Genomic DNA, 14,584 nt, shown 5'->3' with positions numbered 1-14,584 from the left:
GTCAGGCTCTCTTAAATTTTTGTCGCATCTATTCTGAAATACGAACAAAACGTCAGGCCAATAATTATTTATCACTGAAACAACTTTCACGGAATTTTTAGAATCCCAATTTAAAATTTTTAGAATCCAACGAACAAAACATTGGAAAAAATTTTCATCCCACATGGATAACCCAAATGTTTTAAAAAAATGAAAAATCCTGTCATTGAAAAAATTACGGGAAACAAAAATTGATGCTCAGTCTATGTCCAATGAATACCGCATTAACTGATTCATAAAGAGCAAATGCGGTAAATCATTGAGGGTGTGCAGAAAAATTGAACTGTTCTACATGCAAACAGTGCTAATTTTTAATATCAGTTTGATTAACAAAACTTTAACAACATTTTACAATATATTCAATTGTATCAAAAAATAGTATTTTAAATAACTTCCAATTTATTTTTTACCCGAATCTAGCTTTCAAGAGAAAAAAGGGAGGGAAGAGCAAAACTCAGCAGACAAACCCAAGTTGGAATTTAACTTTAAGATATTTGACTTTCAAGCAAAAGCCTGAAAATTGTTTACTATAGAAAAATTATCCTGATAACACAGGTAGAATGATTGGTCTAACATAAACTCCAGCATCAGTTAATTGTATGCCTTACCGTTTGCAGCTTCAATATTGAGACAAAAAAAAATTGTTTTCAAAAAAATCTATCCCATGTTCCGAACAAACTGATTTCCGAAATAATAATTTAAAAAATTCCGCATTTTTTCATTTTAAATTTCCTGTTATAATTTTTGTAGAACAAGCACAAGCGATTGAAACAGGTAGTAAAGGCAAAAAGTGTTTGTATTTATATTTAATACGTTGAAAATTTGGTAGAATTTAATTGAAGCGGTCAGGCTCTCTTAAATTTTTGTCGCATCTATTCTGAAATACGAACAAAACGTCAGGCCAAAAATTATTTATCACTGAAACAACTTTCACGGAATTTTTAGAATCCCAGTTACCATTAAAAGAGATTTCAAGTCTCTTTCAGCCTCTAAATAGTTTTTTAAAGACTCTTAGCGGCACACAGAAACAAAGTTATCATCATTTCGTATATATGCGGTTTCGCTGAGCTCCCAAATGTCCCTTTTTTGCAATGTTTTTCTTTCTCAAAGAAAACAGCCGAAAAAGAAACAATAATCCTAAAAATAGTAACTCACTTCCACTAAGAGCAGAAAAAGATCAAGAAAAGTGTGGAATCAGTATGCTGCGAAACTTTGAAAAAAAAACATTCTCGGTTTTTCTAAGTTTAGAAATTTTTGAAATATCATTTTCAGTTTTTGACACTGTGCGAAGCACATCTGGTTCATCTGATGACTACCATTTAATATTTCAAAAGAACAATTGGTATAGAACTATACTGCAAAAAATTGGGCAATTGGTTTTCCAAACAATCATTTACGCGACAAACAAGCCAAATTACTGGGAAAACAATGCAAAATATCAAACCTAATCAAACCGTATCTTGATCCAGTCGCGTAATTAAAGGTTTTCATTTATTCTGCAACCAGGAGATGGTATACGGATATGCAAGTTTTTTTTGTTGAACTACAATCACGACCGAAAAAATTTTCCGCACATTTTTTTTATTCATTTGTTTATGTCTTTCCAATATATTTTTAATATGCCCTCTTTTGCATTAATTTGAAACCGTCCATCAAAAATTGTTCACGCCGATTGTTCACGCCAATTGTTCACGCCTTTGAAAAAAATGCCTTTCTTCTTGCCCGAACGTAAAACAGAAAACCAGGCAAATTGAAACTTAGATTCGGAAAAAAACAGAGTTTGAATCAAAAAAGTTCAATTAAAATTTTAAGTTCAGAATCCTCCATTAAGTTGAACGACCTTATTAATTCGATTTCTAATGCAGTTACCGAGGAGGCGGTGCAAGCGATGCCCCTGCAGATAGAGCTTAACGCGGATGAGTGAGAAGCAAATCGAGGAAATGTAGAAATTCTGTCAGCATAAGAAAAGTACTCTATCAAAGAATAAATTATTTTTTAACCCTGTTTTGGGTAAATGGTGAATTGCTGGAAAACCGGTTGAAAGTTTTCTGATGCACATTGAACTTCAAAATTTGAGCAGAGTTTTTTTTGCAAGGATCTGAAAAATTCGATGAAGATATAATGTCTTCAGTAATAGTGAGGTTTATATATTTTCATCACGAAAGTTAGCGTATGGCGGAAAACGTTCTTTGAAAGAAGGAATTAACCGGTTGAACTAAAAAAAAAGATGGTTTCAATAAAGTTTACCACTATTGGATGCTTCTGTGAAAAAAGTAGATTTCAAAAACGAGACTGCTGTTACTAAAAAGTTGTGCTGTTTCTATAACAATGACATTGGAAAAAATTTTCATCCCACATGGATAACCCAAATGATTTGAGAAAACTGAAAAATCCTGTGATTGAAAAAATTACGGGAAACAAAAATTGATGCTCAGTCTATGTCCAATGAATACCGCATTAACTGATTCATAAAGAGCAAATGCGGTAAATCATTGAGGGTGTGCAGAAAAATTGAACTGTTCCACATGCAAACAGTGCTAATTTTTAATATCAGTTTGATTAACAAAACTATAACAACATATTACAATTTATTCAATTGTATCAAAAAAATAGTATTTTGAAATACTTCCAATTTATTTTTTACCCGAATCTAGCTTTCAAGAGAAAAAAAGGGGTGGAAGAGCAAAAAACTAAATACGCATACTCATGTCTTTGAAACTTAATCTAATATAATTTTTCAGTGGATTCCCTTGACAAAGAAGTCTCTTGTATCGATTTTTAGCAACAAAAATTGTTTCGTGTCAAAAAGATCACGTTGCCGAATTTAATGGCAAATGTCCTAAAATACCGTGCCAAAAGGAAACAGTCAGAAACCAAGTTAAATTAAAACAGTGATGAAAAACATAGCTTTAGAAAAATGTCGTATCCCTTTTCAAATGGACTTAAGCGAAAGCAACTGACTTGTTGTTGGGAAGCTATTTGGTCTCCATTTTTCGTTTTTGGTCTAAATTTGTTTTTTCTCTGTAAAAACATATATAATTTTATAGATAAGCTTTTGTGCTTACATATTTTCTTATACCAGTTTAATTCTTGAATTTATGATAAATTTCCGAATAGGCTCTAAGTGGGCTTTTTCAAGTGATTTTCGCTTACCCTCTCTATTGATGTATTGTGTGGATTGTTTAAGAATTTGCTGAATAAATGTACTATATATCAGGGGCGGATCTAGGATTTTCTCGAGGGGGGAGGAGGATTTTCAAAAAAATTTCGAAAATCTTAACGACATTTATTTAGGTCAAACAAATTGATTTTCCGAGCTCTCCTAAAGCATTATAAAGAACGTAGATAGACAAATTTTTCAAGAAAAAATTCGCCGCAGGCAAATTTTTGAAAAAAAAACAGGTCAAAAAAGCGGTTTTTGGGCACTTTTTGGAAAAATTTGACACAAAAAAATCGCGCTTTTTTTGGCGCGCGCTCCCCCTCAAAGTTAATATATTGGCGCCAAAGGCGCCTTTAGAAAAATTTTAGGGTCGGTCGGCCAAAAATGGATTTCTTAAAAAGTACCAAAGGGTTAGGCAGGGGGTCGAATACCTGGGGGGGGGGGGGGGATTTGTCCGCCCTTGCTATATATGGAGAAATGAACTCTCTCAAGGTCGGAGTTTGTTTGAAAAATTTATTTGAATTTTTAAGAGCTCTTATTTTAAAAAAAATCCAAGATAGAACAATTTTTATAAGAGAAGTGGAATTTCTTACGTAACATCAAAAAGTATTATTAATTGTGAGTGTTCATTTTCCAAAAAAACTTTTTTTTTTTTTCATTTTTTTGCTGGTCTGGCTTACTAACTTTAAGAAAAATGGTTAATTCAATCGCAAGATCCAAAAAGTAGCTGTAATTTTTCTGCTACAGCAGTGCTTGCAACAAAAGCAGAGTTCTCTGCTTTTGTTTTCTTATCTGCTGAGTAAAGTTATGTCTTTTTTTCGTTGCGGCTGAACTAAAATTTAGCGGTATAGCCTTCAGCAATTTTTTCCACCTAATTTTGTTTTTCATTGCTTTTACCTCAGCGTACAGTATTTTCAAATAATTGAAAAATAATGTGCAAATCAAACCTAAGAGTTGTTTGTTCTAGGAGTTGTTTTGTGTACCGACGAATATAAAAGATTAACCCTATATCCTTTTGATACCTTCCTAAAACAAGATCAAAATTTAAAAAAACCTTCAAGTGCGGCGCTTTAAGAGCCTCAAGTCGTACTCGAAAAAGTACACAAACAATCCCGTAAATGATTTTGCTTTCTTTGTTCAAATATTATAGATGCCATTTTTTCAGTCAGAATTTTTGTGCAGAATTCTTGTGCACGGTTAATTAATTTTTGTTTCTTGTTAAAATAAATCATGTGCTGAGGTTGAGAAGAATGGTAGTGTTATAATTCAAAAAAACATGTGGCTCATTACTTTTTTATTGACACTTTCAATTCACTAAACTTTGAAACATTCAAGATTTAGTAATGATTAAATGGCAATTTGAATCAATTTCGATGGCTATAATTTTTTTTTCGAATGCAAAAATGCAATATAGGTCAACCTTACGACCTTCTGCCTTATACCAAATGTCAAAACCCTCTCACGTGATGAGCAAATGAACTCTATTCAACAGTTATTTATTTCTTTCAACAAACGATTCTGAATGATTTCATCAAATACTCACAAGTCAGTTCTTCAGAGCATAAATTTGCGCATGCACTTGCTGCAGAGAAAGTTGGAAGAGTCAACAGTCGCAACGAAAAATAGTTTTCTGATAAAATTAACTTTCGGACTTCAAAGAAAATTTTATGCCGTGAACTCTCGAACTTCCCAAATTTTATGATTGACTTTTATACTAAAATTAGCCATCATTATATTTTTATTCCGCTGGGAAACTTCAATTTAAAATCCACTATCGAAACAGTCGTTTTTTAGGACCTTAGATGTTTGCTGTGCGATAAGCCTTTCTTTTGACTAAGGAAACGAATTTAACAAAGGTTATCAAAAGTCAACCTGCCAAAAATCAAGTTGAGCGTGAGCAAGTTTTAGTATTTTCTCTCGAAAAAAAAATATTAAATCATCAGGACCTCTATATTAACATGTTCATCAAGTGGCCTACATGAGTGTCTTCTGTACTTCATTGACACTTAAAAATCATTTTCAACTGTTGCAAATTATCTTCGTTCATTGCCACTTCAAAATTCAATTCGTTCACAACACTACAAAATTCACTTCGCTCATTTACACGTTGAAATTCATCTCGCTCATCTTGTTAGTTGGGTGTTTGCTCTTGTATAAGAATTATAAACAATTAATTTTAATTTTGAATTATAAGCTCGACAGATGAAAACGAAAAATAAAGATAACTGTTTTGAAACAAGTTCATCTAATCAAAGAGTATAAATTGACAGTGTTAATTAACTTGACTAGTTCATGTTTTCAAACTATTGCGTTTCATTGGCTCCAAGAGTTCAAGTCACTATTAATCATGTCAGTTGTTTTAACTGCTACTTCAAAGTCCATTCGTTGGTTATTGTTGAAGCTCTCTACATTAGGCATCTCCAACTCAATAGGTATAGCACCATGCGGCAAGGGGTCATCTTGCGACTCCATTGCTTCTGTCTCTAAACTTGATTGCATAAATGGCATTTTCTCCACGTTTTTGATCAATGCGTTCGGAATATTCATATGCACTAAAGCATCTATTGACCTACTGTTGGAAGAACTGCTTTCTTCGTCATTCACACATTCGCCGGGTTCTGGAAAAATTAGATGACTCTCTCCTTGCCTCGTAAATAGCTGTGCTTGAGGGTGAGAAGTTGAATGACCGACCCCTGGTTGCTCAGATTTACACATTCTTGGGTCCCTGAAGTTTGACACTGTGTTGTGAGCTTGATAAGTACGATTACCCTTATCAATATCTGGTTGCCTATATTGCTTCCAGTGTTTTTGCTCGTCGCGTGAATGCCATTCATAATCCCGATGGTGGCGTTCGCGGTCTTTATAATGGTCATCGTGATCTCTGTCGTGTTTCCAGCCTCTATCGCCTTGCACATGGTCTCGCCTACCGTCGTAATCATGGTGTCTACTTTCATTGTGCAGATCAATTCCCACTGTTCTATCATCATATCCTACATCTTTATGCTCTGGTTTCTCTGATTTACGGTAGCTACTGCTACTCTCACCACTTTTAGGGAACGGCCGATTAGGACGCTCGAAGACTTTTGCCCTAGCTTCGTTGTGACCCACTGGCGAGTGCGGTCTGGCTGGTCTTGCGAAAATTGTGGCACGATGAACGGTTTTCAATTTCTTATCGAACACTCTTTCTCGAACTTTCTTTGATCCAGATTTAGAACCTTCTATTTCAGGACTGAGCGGATCTCGCTCTGATGAGGGCTTCGGGTCATTCTTGCGACGCTTTCCAGCTTCTGCTTGTTGCTTCTTTTTGATACTCTTCATATATATGGCATGGAGGGATTCCGCATTGAGCTTGCTAAACTGGGCCACAAAGTTCCAGAGGTCTGTTTTTCTGTCCTGGATTTTTTCATGGTCTTTCTCCTCTTGCAAGATTTCAATTACTCGGTCGCCAACTTTGCCCAGACTCTTACGACACACTCCGCTCATGTCTTCTAAGCCTCCTTTTTTCGATTCGCTCGCAGAACCTTGCATGAGCTTTTGCAAATTTTTTTTGACGGATCGCATCGACTCTTTGCACTAAAGCAGACACCACATTATAAAAATTTTTGAAAAACAACAGAAATAAATAAATCCTGGAAGTCAAGAAATAACGCAAAAACAATGCTTACTGCTTTGAATGTATCAGACTTCACGTCTATTTCTCTAACGCTCACAGAAATTGCGTTCAACGCGTTGATTTTAGACTGGCTCCCCGATGGCGGAGCGGAGTGTGCTTTGGTGTCATTGTGGTCGTCGTGTTCTTGTCCTGGAATCCACATGAGTTTCAATGGTGACGATAGGTTGTAAGGGTGCTTGGCGTGTGACTTGTGAGATTTCGCCTTTACCTCGCCCTCTTCTGAGCCATCGTCTCCGTCCTCATCCGAGCTACTGCTATCCTCGTCTTCAATCTAAATAGCAATGGCAACTGCTTTCATTCTGCTGACAACTCATTTTTTCCCAGCTGAGAAGTCGATAGTTCGTGGTGTATTCACGCTTCACTTACAGCTGAGAAATTTAAATTTTTTAAAACGCCAAATGGCTTCTTTTCAAATCCCAGCTCACAAAAATATATTACAAAATTCATGCTCACATACGAGATTGGAAAATGCCGTTGAGTTTGAGAGCAATATATCATTTCTGATGTACGGTTTTAACGCCATCTTGGAAAACGGAAGATGGTGTGGGAAACTCATGATTTATGTATTTTCAACTATTTTGGAAGGAGATAGTAGAACTTAGAAATTTGCAAGGTGGATCCACAAAAAGAAGACACCGTATATTCTTATGTTGATATACTGTTTTAATTTACTTTTGTCAACAATTTCTCATTAAATGCCTCATTACCTCTTCCCTTGACTTGAACACTTTTCGCTTTTTAGCTGCTGATTCCGCAGCTTCTCGTTCTTTCTTCTCCCTTTTCAAGCTGTCCTTTTTCTCCTTCTTCGCTTTGCGTTCCCCACTTTTTTCATTCCCCTTGCCTGGACTACCTCCATTCTTTTTCGGATTAACTTCTATGTCAAGTAAGCGTAAGATATACTCGACTCTGGCTGCAATCTGTCTAGTTTGTGGCTTCTGATCCGATTCCAGAAGCATTTTGTCATGCAACTGCAGTCGGTCGTCATTTCTAATTGCATCCCAGTTTCCATTGCCATAGAGATAAACTCCAATTATGAGACTATTGTCTTGTTCAGCCTCCCAAATCACATCCCAATTAGGAAGCCTTTTCTTCGCACATTTCAAATTGTAGCTGAAAACAAACCAGGTTAAACATCTGTTCGTGTGTTTTTATAAATTCAACCAAAATGATTCCCGCATGCTTACTTGTAAGGCGAATCTAGCACAGATATTGTCTTCACTAACGCCTCGTAGTCATCTTGCGATTTGATCAGTTGTGTTGCATTTACATGGGTGCCTCTGAACTTAAACGTGGCATTTTTCGACGTCTTTACTCCTGCGTTCTCTTTGTTTGCTTCGCTCATCGCCATCTCACAATTCTCTTTCAACTTGTGCCAAAATCGCGTCAAATCATTCATGCTCTTTTCGTGCAAGTCGGCGTCTTCTGCAACTTCTTGCAGTCGGTTCTCAGCATTGGGGAACTTTTTGAAGCTTCTGATAAACGCACGCACTTCAATGTCAGACCAGTTGCTGAATTCTTTGCTGTACTTCTTAGCAGTGGCCTTTGACGACAGATTGCGTGCGGAAGAAGCAGAAATGGCACCAAGTGTTTCCTCGTCACTTTCACTCTCTGAAGAGGACGAATTGTCACGAGCAGCTGACGAGAAATTCAACTGGAACGCTTTTGTCTAAAACGGAACAAATGACGTATAACTCGATTAATTTAGGTCAAAATAGGTCAAATTCTTGACATTTAGCACCCCTCAAATCCAAATATTGACCTTTCGCTGAGAATTTGTTCTGAGTAAAATGTAAATTTGTTGCTCAACTTTATTTTATTAATAATATCATAAATTCTACGACTAATAAGCCATTAGGTGACTTAAATTTAAATATGTCAGACCAGTTGCTAAAAGACTTAATTAGCGCTCTGAACGAAATGCTACAATGCAGCATATGTTTTGACGAGTTGACGGATCCGCGCCAGCTCCAATGCGGCCATACATTCTGTCTCAATTGCTTGGAGGTAAGGAACGGTCTACTTAAAAAAATCTATGTTCAAATTATCATCAAGGAAATCTATTATGTCGGGATATTTTTAGTCCTGGTCTGGAAGATACAAGAGCTCGTTCAAGTGCCCCAATTGTCGCCAATCAGAGCGTTACACAGTAGAATCGCTTCCCAGGGACTTCCAGTGCCGGCTGATCAAAGAACTCGTGGAAAAACATAATAGCCTTGTCACAACTCCAACTGGCGACAAGGAGAGCAATGAGACAGATGAGCAACACACGAACAGTGATTTGGTGTACAAAAAAGAGTTCGACATGTTGCTTGCAGAATGCAAAATGTGCTGGGAGAAACAAATGGTTGAGAGGGTTCAAATGAAACAAGAAGTCCACGCAGACTTCGACGCCCATGTCAAGACCCTGGAACGACTCATTAGAATATGGCAGATAAGAATCAAGCAAGCAATTGATGACCACTTTCAAAGCCAGGAATTCGCACCTCATTTGGACCTTTTGAACAAATTGAAGCAAATAGAGACTACAATGAAATCAACGAGAGCCGACAAAACAGCCCTAAGCACTGCTCAATTTGACCTTGAAGGAGTTCGACTAGCATTAACACGTTCCGAAGAGGCAAACAAATTGCAAAAACCATTTGTATTAAACACTTTGGACCCGACTACATCATTCGAACATTTGGACCGGCTTAGCGGAGTAACGGTTGTTGCTTCAAAAGGAGAACTGGAAATAAACGATATTCAAGATAACTTGCAAGTAGTTGGCACATTTGCTATACAAGCGGATTCCTGTCAGATATCAGATGCTCGACTTGTGGACGGCATTTTGTATGTATCGGACCTTCGAAATAGTGCGATCTATTCTATCAACGCGTGGACAGGCACAATGATTCAGTCTACAAGTCAATTTTCTTTTCAGCATAGCATTCTCTTTCCTCAGTCGTTAACTGTGTCGAAAGCAGGCTATTTGGTAGTTGAAGAAACAACTTGCACAAAACAGTTATTCAGTGAGTTTAACAGCAACGCTTCTTCAAAAAAGGCTATTCGATCTTCCGTCGATCTGATTGATCCCCGAGATATCAGGCATCTCGTACAAGAGAGAGGCAACTTAAACACGTTAAAGAGCAAACTTGAACTCTTATGGAAAGAGTCAGACTACGAACAAAAAGCCATCAATTTGACAGATACCAGACGCCTTTTGTTTCAGAATTTTAAAGCCAAATGGATTCAACAAACTGACAACTATGTGTTAGCTACCGGATATCACACAAACATGGTCATTTACATCGGCGATAAACAGGATTATTGGTACAAAGGACTGAACGAAAATTGCGGCCCGAAGTCTGCTATGGTTGGCGGTAGCGAGATGATCTACATCTGTTGCACTGACGCAAACCATATTCACAAACTGACGAGAAGAGGCACAGTCACTGGAACTGTATCACTTGAATATACTAAAATTTCCAGGCCAATATCAATTTCTTACCGAGATTCAAATCATTTATTAATAGTCGATAAAATTGGCAGAATATATACCTTGAAATTCTAATGTTCAGAATAATCTTTTCAGAAAAAAATCTAATGTTTCCGTATAAACTTTTAAAATACTAACTTTAGTACGCTGACGTGGAGGCAAGAACATTTCCGATTCGGCTTTGGCTGATTCTTCTTCTTGCATCTTCTCTCTGACAGCAGCAGGGATTATTTCATCCCAATCTTGCTTCTCCGTCAGCTGTTTACCGTCATCGTCTTTTGTCTCCTCGATTTCCTCATCTTCGTCATCGTAATTGAAGTTAGCAACTTTGAATCCAGCAAGAAGCTCGTCTCCTACTGTTTGTGGTTGATCGCTTTCATCACGCGTCTCCGCTCTTTGAAGAAAATCGTCAATATCAAAATCGTCAGTTAAATCTTCCTCTTCGCCATCGGCTTCTTTGAACAGCTCTGCAGCTCCAAATTTTAAGATTGAGTTCAGCTCTTCTTTGTTAAAAGGCTGTAAATTTACAACTATTAAACCACAGTACCCAAAATTAATTAATTCTGATTGTAATCAACCTACATGTTTTGACTCTGATTTTTCATTTACAACCGTTCTTCCTGAAGTATCCATTCGTTGAATTACTAGATGATCCAATACCATTTTCTTTTTTGCTCGTTCAATTATATCTTCTTCTACAGAAAACTTAGTAACAAGCCGGTAAATATTGACTTGTTTCGTTTGACCTATCCGATGCGCTCGCGATTGAGCTTGAATATCATTTTGAGGGTTCCAGTCAGAGTCAAAAATGATGACAGTATCAGCGGTTGCTAAGTTAACTCCCAGACCCCCAGCACGTGTTGACAACAGAAAACAAAAATCTTTCGAGCTTTCAGCGTTGAAACTATCAAGCGCCTGTTTTCTCTGATCTCCAGTTATTGAACCATCTAGTCGCTAAAAAAAAACGTTTAGAGTTCTCGTTCACGAAATTTGCTCCAAAAATTTTGCATAACGAAGAACATGTGTGCTTTTTCCTAGCCGAAAATTAAAAATTTTCAATGAAGACGGAACTTCTCGTTAGCTCGCAGATCACTATATTTAATTTGCAAAACACCACAATCCAACAGGTCGAGAGCAGACTTAGTAGGATCTATCCAACAAACGTATATTCAAAAATTGAAGCAACCTGAAAACTCAGTAAATCGAAGAACCACAATTTCTATGCAGAACGCCCTCGTTTTCTATGCAGAACACCATATCTTGGAAAACCTGCAAAATGACCATTTCTTTGATCTTGACGCCAATAACAAGATTCGTACGGATTAGAATCTTGGGCAGGATTCGTCAGAACAAGAAAGATTGAGGGGAAACATCCGCTTGCCTCAATAAGCAACCACCAAAATCTTCACAGCCTCCGTTCGTTAACAATCAACCATTGAAGCCTTCAAATAAGAATTAAGTTCAAAGTTAACAAACCATAGCATTGAAAATCAATCGAAAACAAAATCTGGGAATCTCGACAAACCACCGGCAGAACCAGTATACTGTAGGAAAACGAACCAAATTTGATATTTGGCCAATTCCAGCCCATCATAGCTATGTAAAACTCCTATTATAAAAATAAGGGCAAAATCGGATCTGGTAGCCCTATTACATTTAGAGCATTTGATCAACATAACGGAAAACGAGTCTAATTTTAAGTCGAAGCTGGAATTTTTTGAAGAGGCAATGAACAAACGATTGGCTAAAGGTCAATATTGACGCAACAGATTAAAACATCGGAAACAAAACTGATCCTCTCAAAAAGAATTTCATTGCCAATCAAGTTTAATCAGATGTACTCAAGAACCAAAGTTGAACTTCACAAGTCATATTTTAATGGAAGGAAATTGTATGAAAATAGCATTAAGACTCACCATAATTTGGATGGACTTTTTAGTTTTGGTCAGAACTGCTCAGCTTCTTGAACACTAAGCTATTCTTTCGATCCATTTCTGAAATTTTGATTTGAATTTATGTACGGAACGCAGCTTAGCAATTTCATGCTTCTGTGCAGAACACTGACTGGGCTGTAGAACTGGATTAACTTGCTCATGTCTGGGAGGCGTCATTAGTTTATTGAAGTCCACAAAACCATTGTACGAATCTTTGCTCTATCAAGAATTTAGGGATTCAAAACATAATTGACATTATTCAAAATTCCTATGATATTCCAATCTCTGATTGAAAATTAGGTTTCCAATCAGAGAATGACAACGGAAGGTTTGGTGAGCTCCACTTAATCCATCTGTGAAGGATTGAGTTTAGTTCTAAATAGAGGAAAAATGATTTGTTATGCTACGAGCTTGAAACAGATTCCTCCCAAAAACAGTAATCAATTATTCCAATTAGACCTGCTGAAAGATGGTATTTTCAATGCTTTCAAATTTGAGTTTATTATGAGAAGCGAACAGCTTAATTTAATCGGCTTTGAGAGCACATTTCGAGTACACAAAGCTTCAAATACCAGCACACAGAAACGGTCGCTAAAAACAGGCTCAAAAACACAGCTCATAGGCAGTCAGATTTACTGAATTGTTATCAGAGAATGTTGTTATTTTGACCTTACTTCTACTTATAAAAAAATAGTCATTTGTTTGTCGAAAAACTAGTTTGCACGACCAAGAAAAATCTTGAATGACATTACAAAAACCACTTATGCGGGATAATTGAGCTCAGCTCTGAAAAGCCTGATAAACTATAATGTTTTTCCGACCACTTTCGAAATCACTTTGAAAGCTTTCATCGAATCAACCATGTTTCCATTCAATTTCAATATTAGGATTGAAAAATTAGGCACAAAAACATCGGATAGAAATCGGCGTGCTGACAGATTCGCTGCTTTAGCGATAGCTGCGTCCTCAGTCGAATTGCATGAAAAAATTTTCCAGGCCAAAACGTTGTTACATTAAGCCTAAAAAATCTTCTTCTACCGTACATCGAAAGTACTCGTATTTGAAGTTTCATTTTTCGCGTGTGGGGTTCTTTTGAAAGTTCTCTTATTACTCACTTTTCTTTTACATTAGAGTTTCTACGCATGAGAATTAATTTCTCATTTGATTGCAAGGACAACATTCAAATCCCGAGAGGTTTGGTTCTAACCACTCAAGCTTGTACGAAAAAAATTACAAACTGGAGAACTAATAAACATTTGCAAACTAACTCGAAGTCTTGGATAAAGAAAAACCTCAAAAAAATTGGGATGGATGAAAAAGCTATTTAATTTTTCATGGTTATAACTAACTATCGAGTTAAGTCATATTCTTTTGGCGCACTTTCGACACACGTGAATATACTTCAGCAATAGGTCTCACCTAATTTGGATGGATTTTTCTTTTTCAGAACTACCCCGTTTCCGTTTATTTTTCAAGTGATTCTGAGCAAGTAATCGAACTAATCCCGAGCACCAAGCCGTTTTGCGGATTCAGCTCTGAAACTTTGATTTGAATTTTTGCACGGAACACAGCTTAGCAATTTCACGTTTCCACGCAGATCACTGACTGGGCTGTGTAACTGTGGATTATCTTGTTAAGGTCTGGCAGGCGTCCTTGGTTTATTGAACTCCACAGAATCATTCGATCAACTTTTGCTCTATCAAAACTTCAGGGATTCAAACACTTATTATTAAAAAAAGTGATCAAGATTTTGATAAGTCAACGATATTCCAATCTCTGATTGTAAAATGAGCGTCAAAAGAGAGATAAAAACGAAAGGTTTGGGGAACTCTACTAAATCCATCAGTGAAAGATGTAGTTTACTTCTAAATAGTGGAAAAAAGATATGTTATAATACGAAACAAATTTCTCTCGAAGGCAGAAATCCATTATTTCTATTAAACCTGCTGAAAAATGGTAAATTCATAGGTCAAAATTAAGCTTATAACGAGAAGCGAACAGCTGTTTCATCAGATTTTAGAGAACATTTCGAGTAAACAAATGTTCAAACACAAACACACAGAAACGGTCGCGAAAAAACACAGGCTCAAAACACAGCTCATAGGCAGTCAGATTTCCTGAATTGTTTAGAGATTGTTGTTGTTTTGTTGTTGTTTTGATCTAATTATCACTATGGAAAATTAATGATTTTTATGTCGAAAAACTAGTTGACACGATCGAGAAAAATCTTGAATGACAAAAAACCACAAAAGCGGGATAATTGAGCTCAGCTCTGAAAGGCCTGTTAACGTATGTTGCTTCTC

At 36.6% G+C, this 14,584-nt stretch overlaps 2 protein-coding genes across 2 annotated transcripts in view; one reads left to right on the top strand and one right to left on the bottom strand.

Moving 5' to 3' along the window:
- Positions 1–5,369: 5,369 nt before the first annotated feature.
- The window catches only part of LOC134851812 (chromodomain-helicase-DNA-binding protein 1-like), a 45,991-nt gene continuing 36,776 nt past the window's right edge, over positions 5,370–14,584 (bottom strand). The window contains exons 14-19 of the mRNA XM_063868065.1: positions 10,930–11,301; positions 10,486–10,863; positions 8,057–8,538; positions 7,580–7,982; positions 6,865–7,143; positions 5,370–6,772 (exon numbers count right to left, since the gene is read on the bottom strand). Of these exons, the coding sequence (XP_063724135.1) occupies positions 5,513–6,772; positions 6,865–7,143; positions 7,580–7,982; positions 8,057–8,538; positions 10,486–10,863; positions 10,930–11,301 (3,174 nt within the window). The 3' untranslated portion in view covers positions 5,370–5,512. The remainder of the gene's footprint in view (positions 6,773–6,864; positions 7,144–7,579; positions 7,983–8,056; positions 8,539–10,485; positions 10,864–10,929; positions 11,302–14,584) is intronic.
- Positions 8,545–10,455, top strand: LOC134851820 (tripartite motif-containing protein 43C-like). The gene is made up of 2 exons (XM_063868077.1): positions 8,545–8,876; positions 8,953–10,455. The coding sequence occupies exons 1-2, from the start codon at positions 8,745–8,747 to the stop codon at positions 10,420–10,422; spliced, it is 1,602 nt and encodes a 533-aa protein (XP_063724147.1). The 5' UTR covers positions 8,545–8,744; the 3' UTR covers positions 10,423–10,455.

Source organism: Symsagittifera roscoffensis, chromosome 1, assembly GCF_963678635.1.
Source record: "Symsagittifera roscoffensis chromosome 1, txSymRosc1.1, whole genome shotgun sequence".
Taxonomy (NCBI): domain Eukaryota; kingdom Metazoa; phylum Xenacoelomorpha; order Acoela; family Convolutidae; genus Symsagittifera; species Symsagittifera roscoffensis.
The sequence above is the reverse complement of the archived record's forward strand: the minus strand, read 5'-3'. Positions and strand labels throughout refer to the sequence as shown.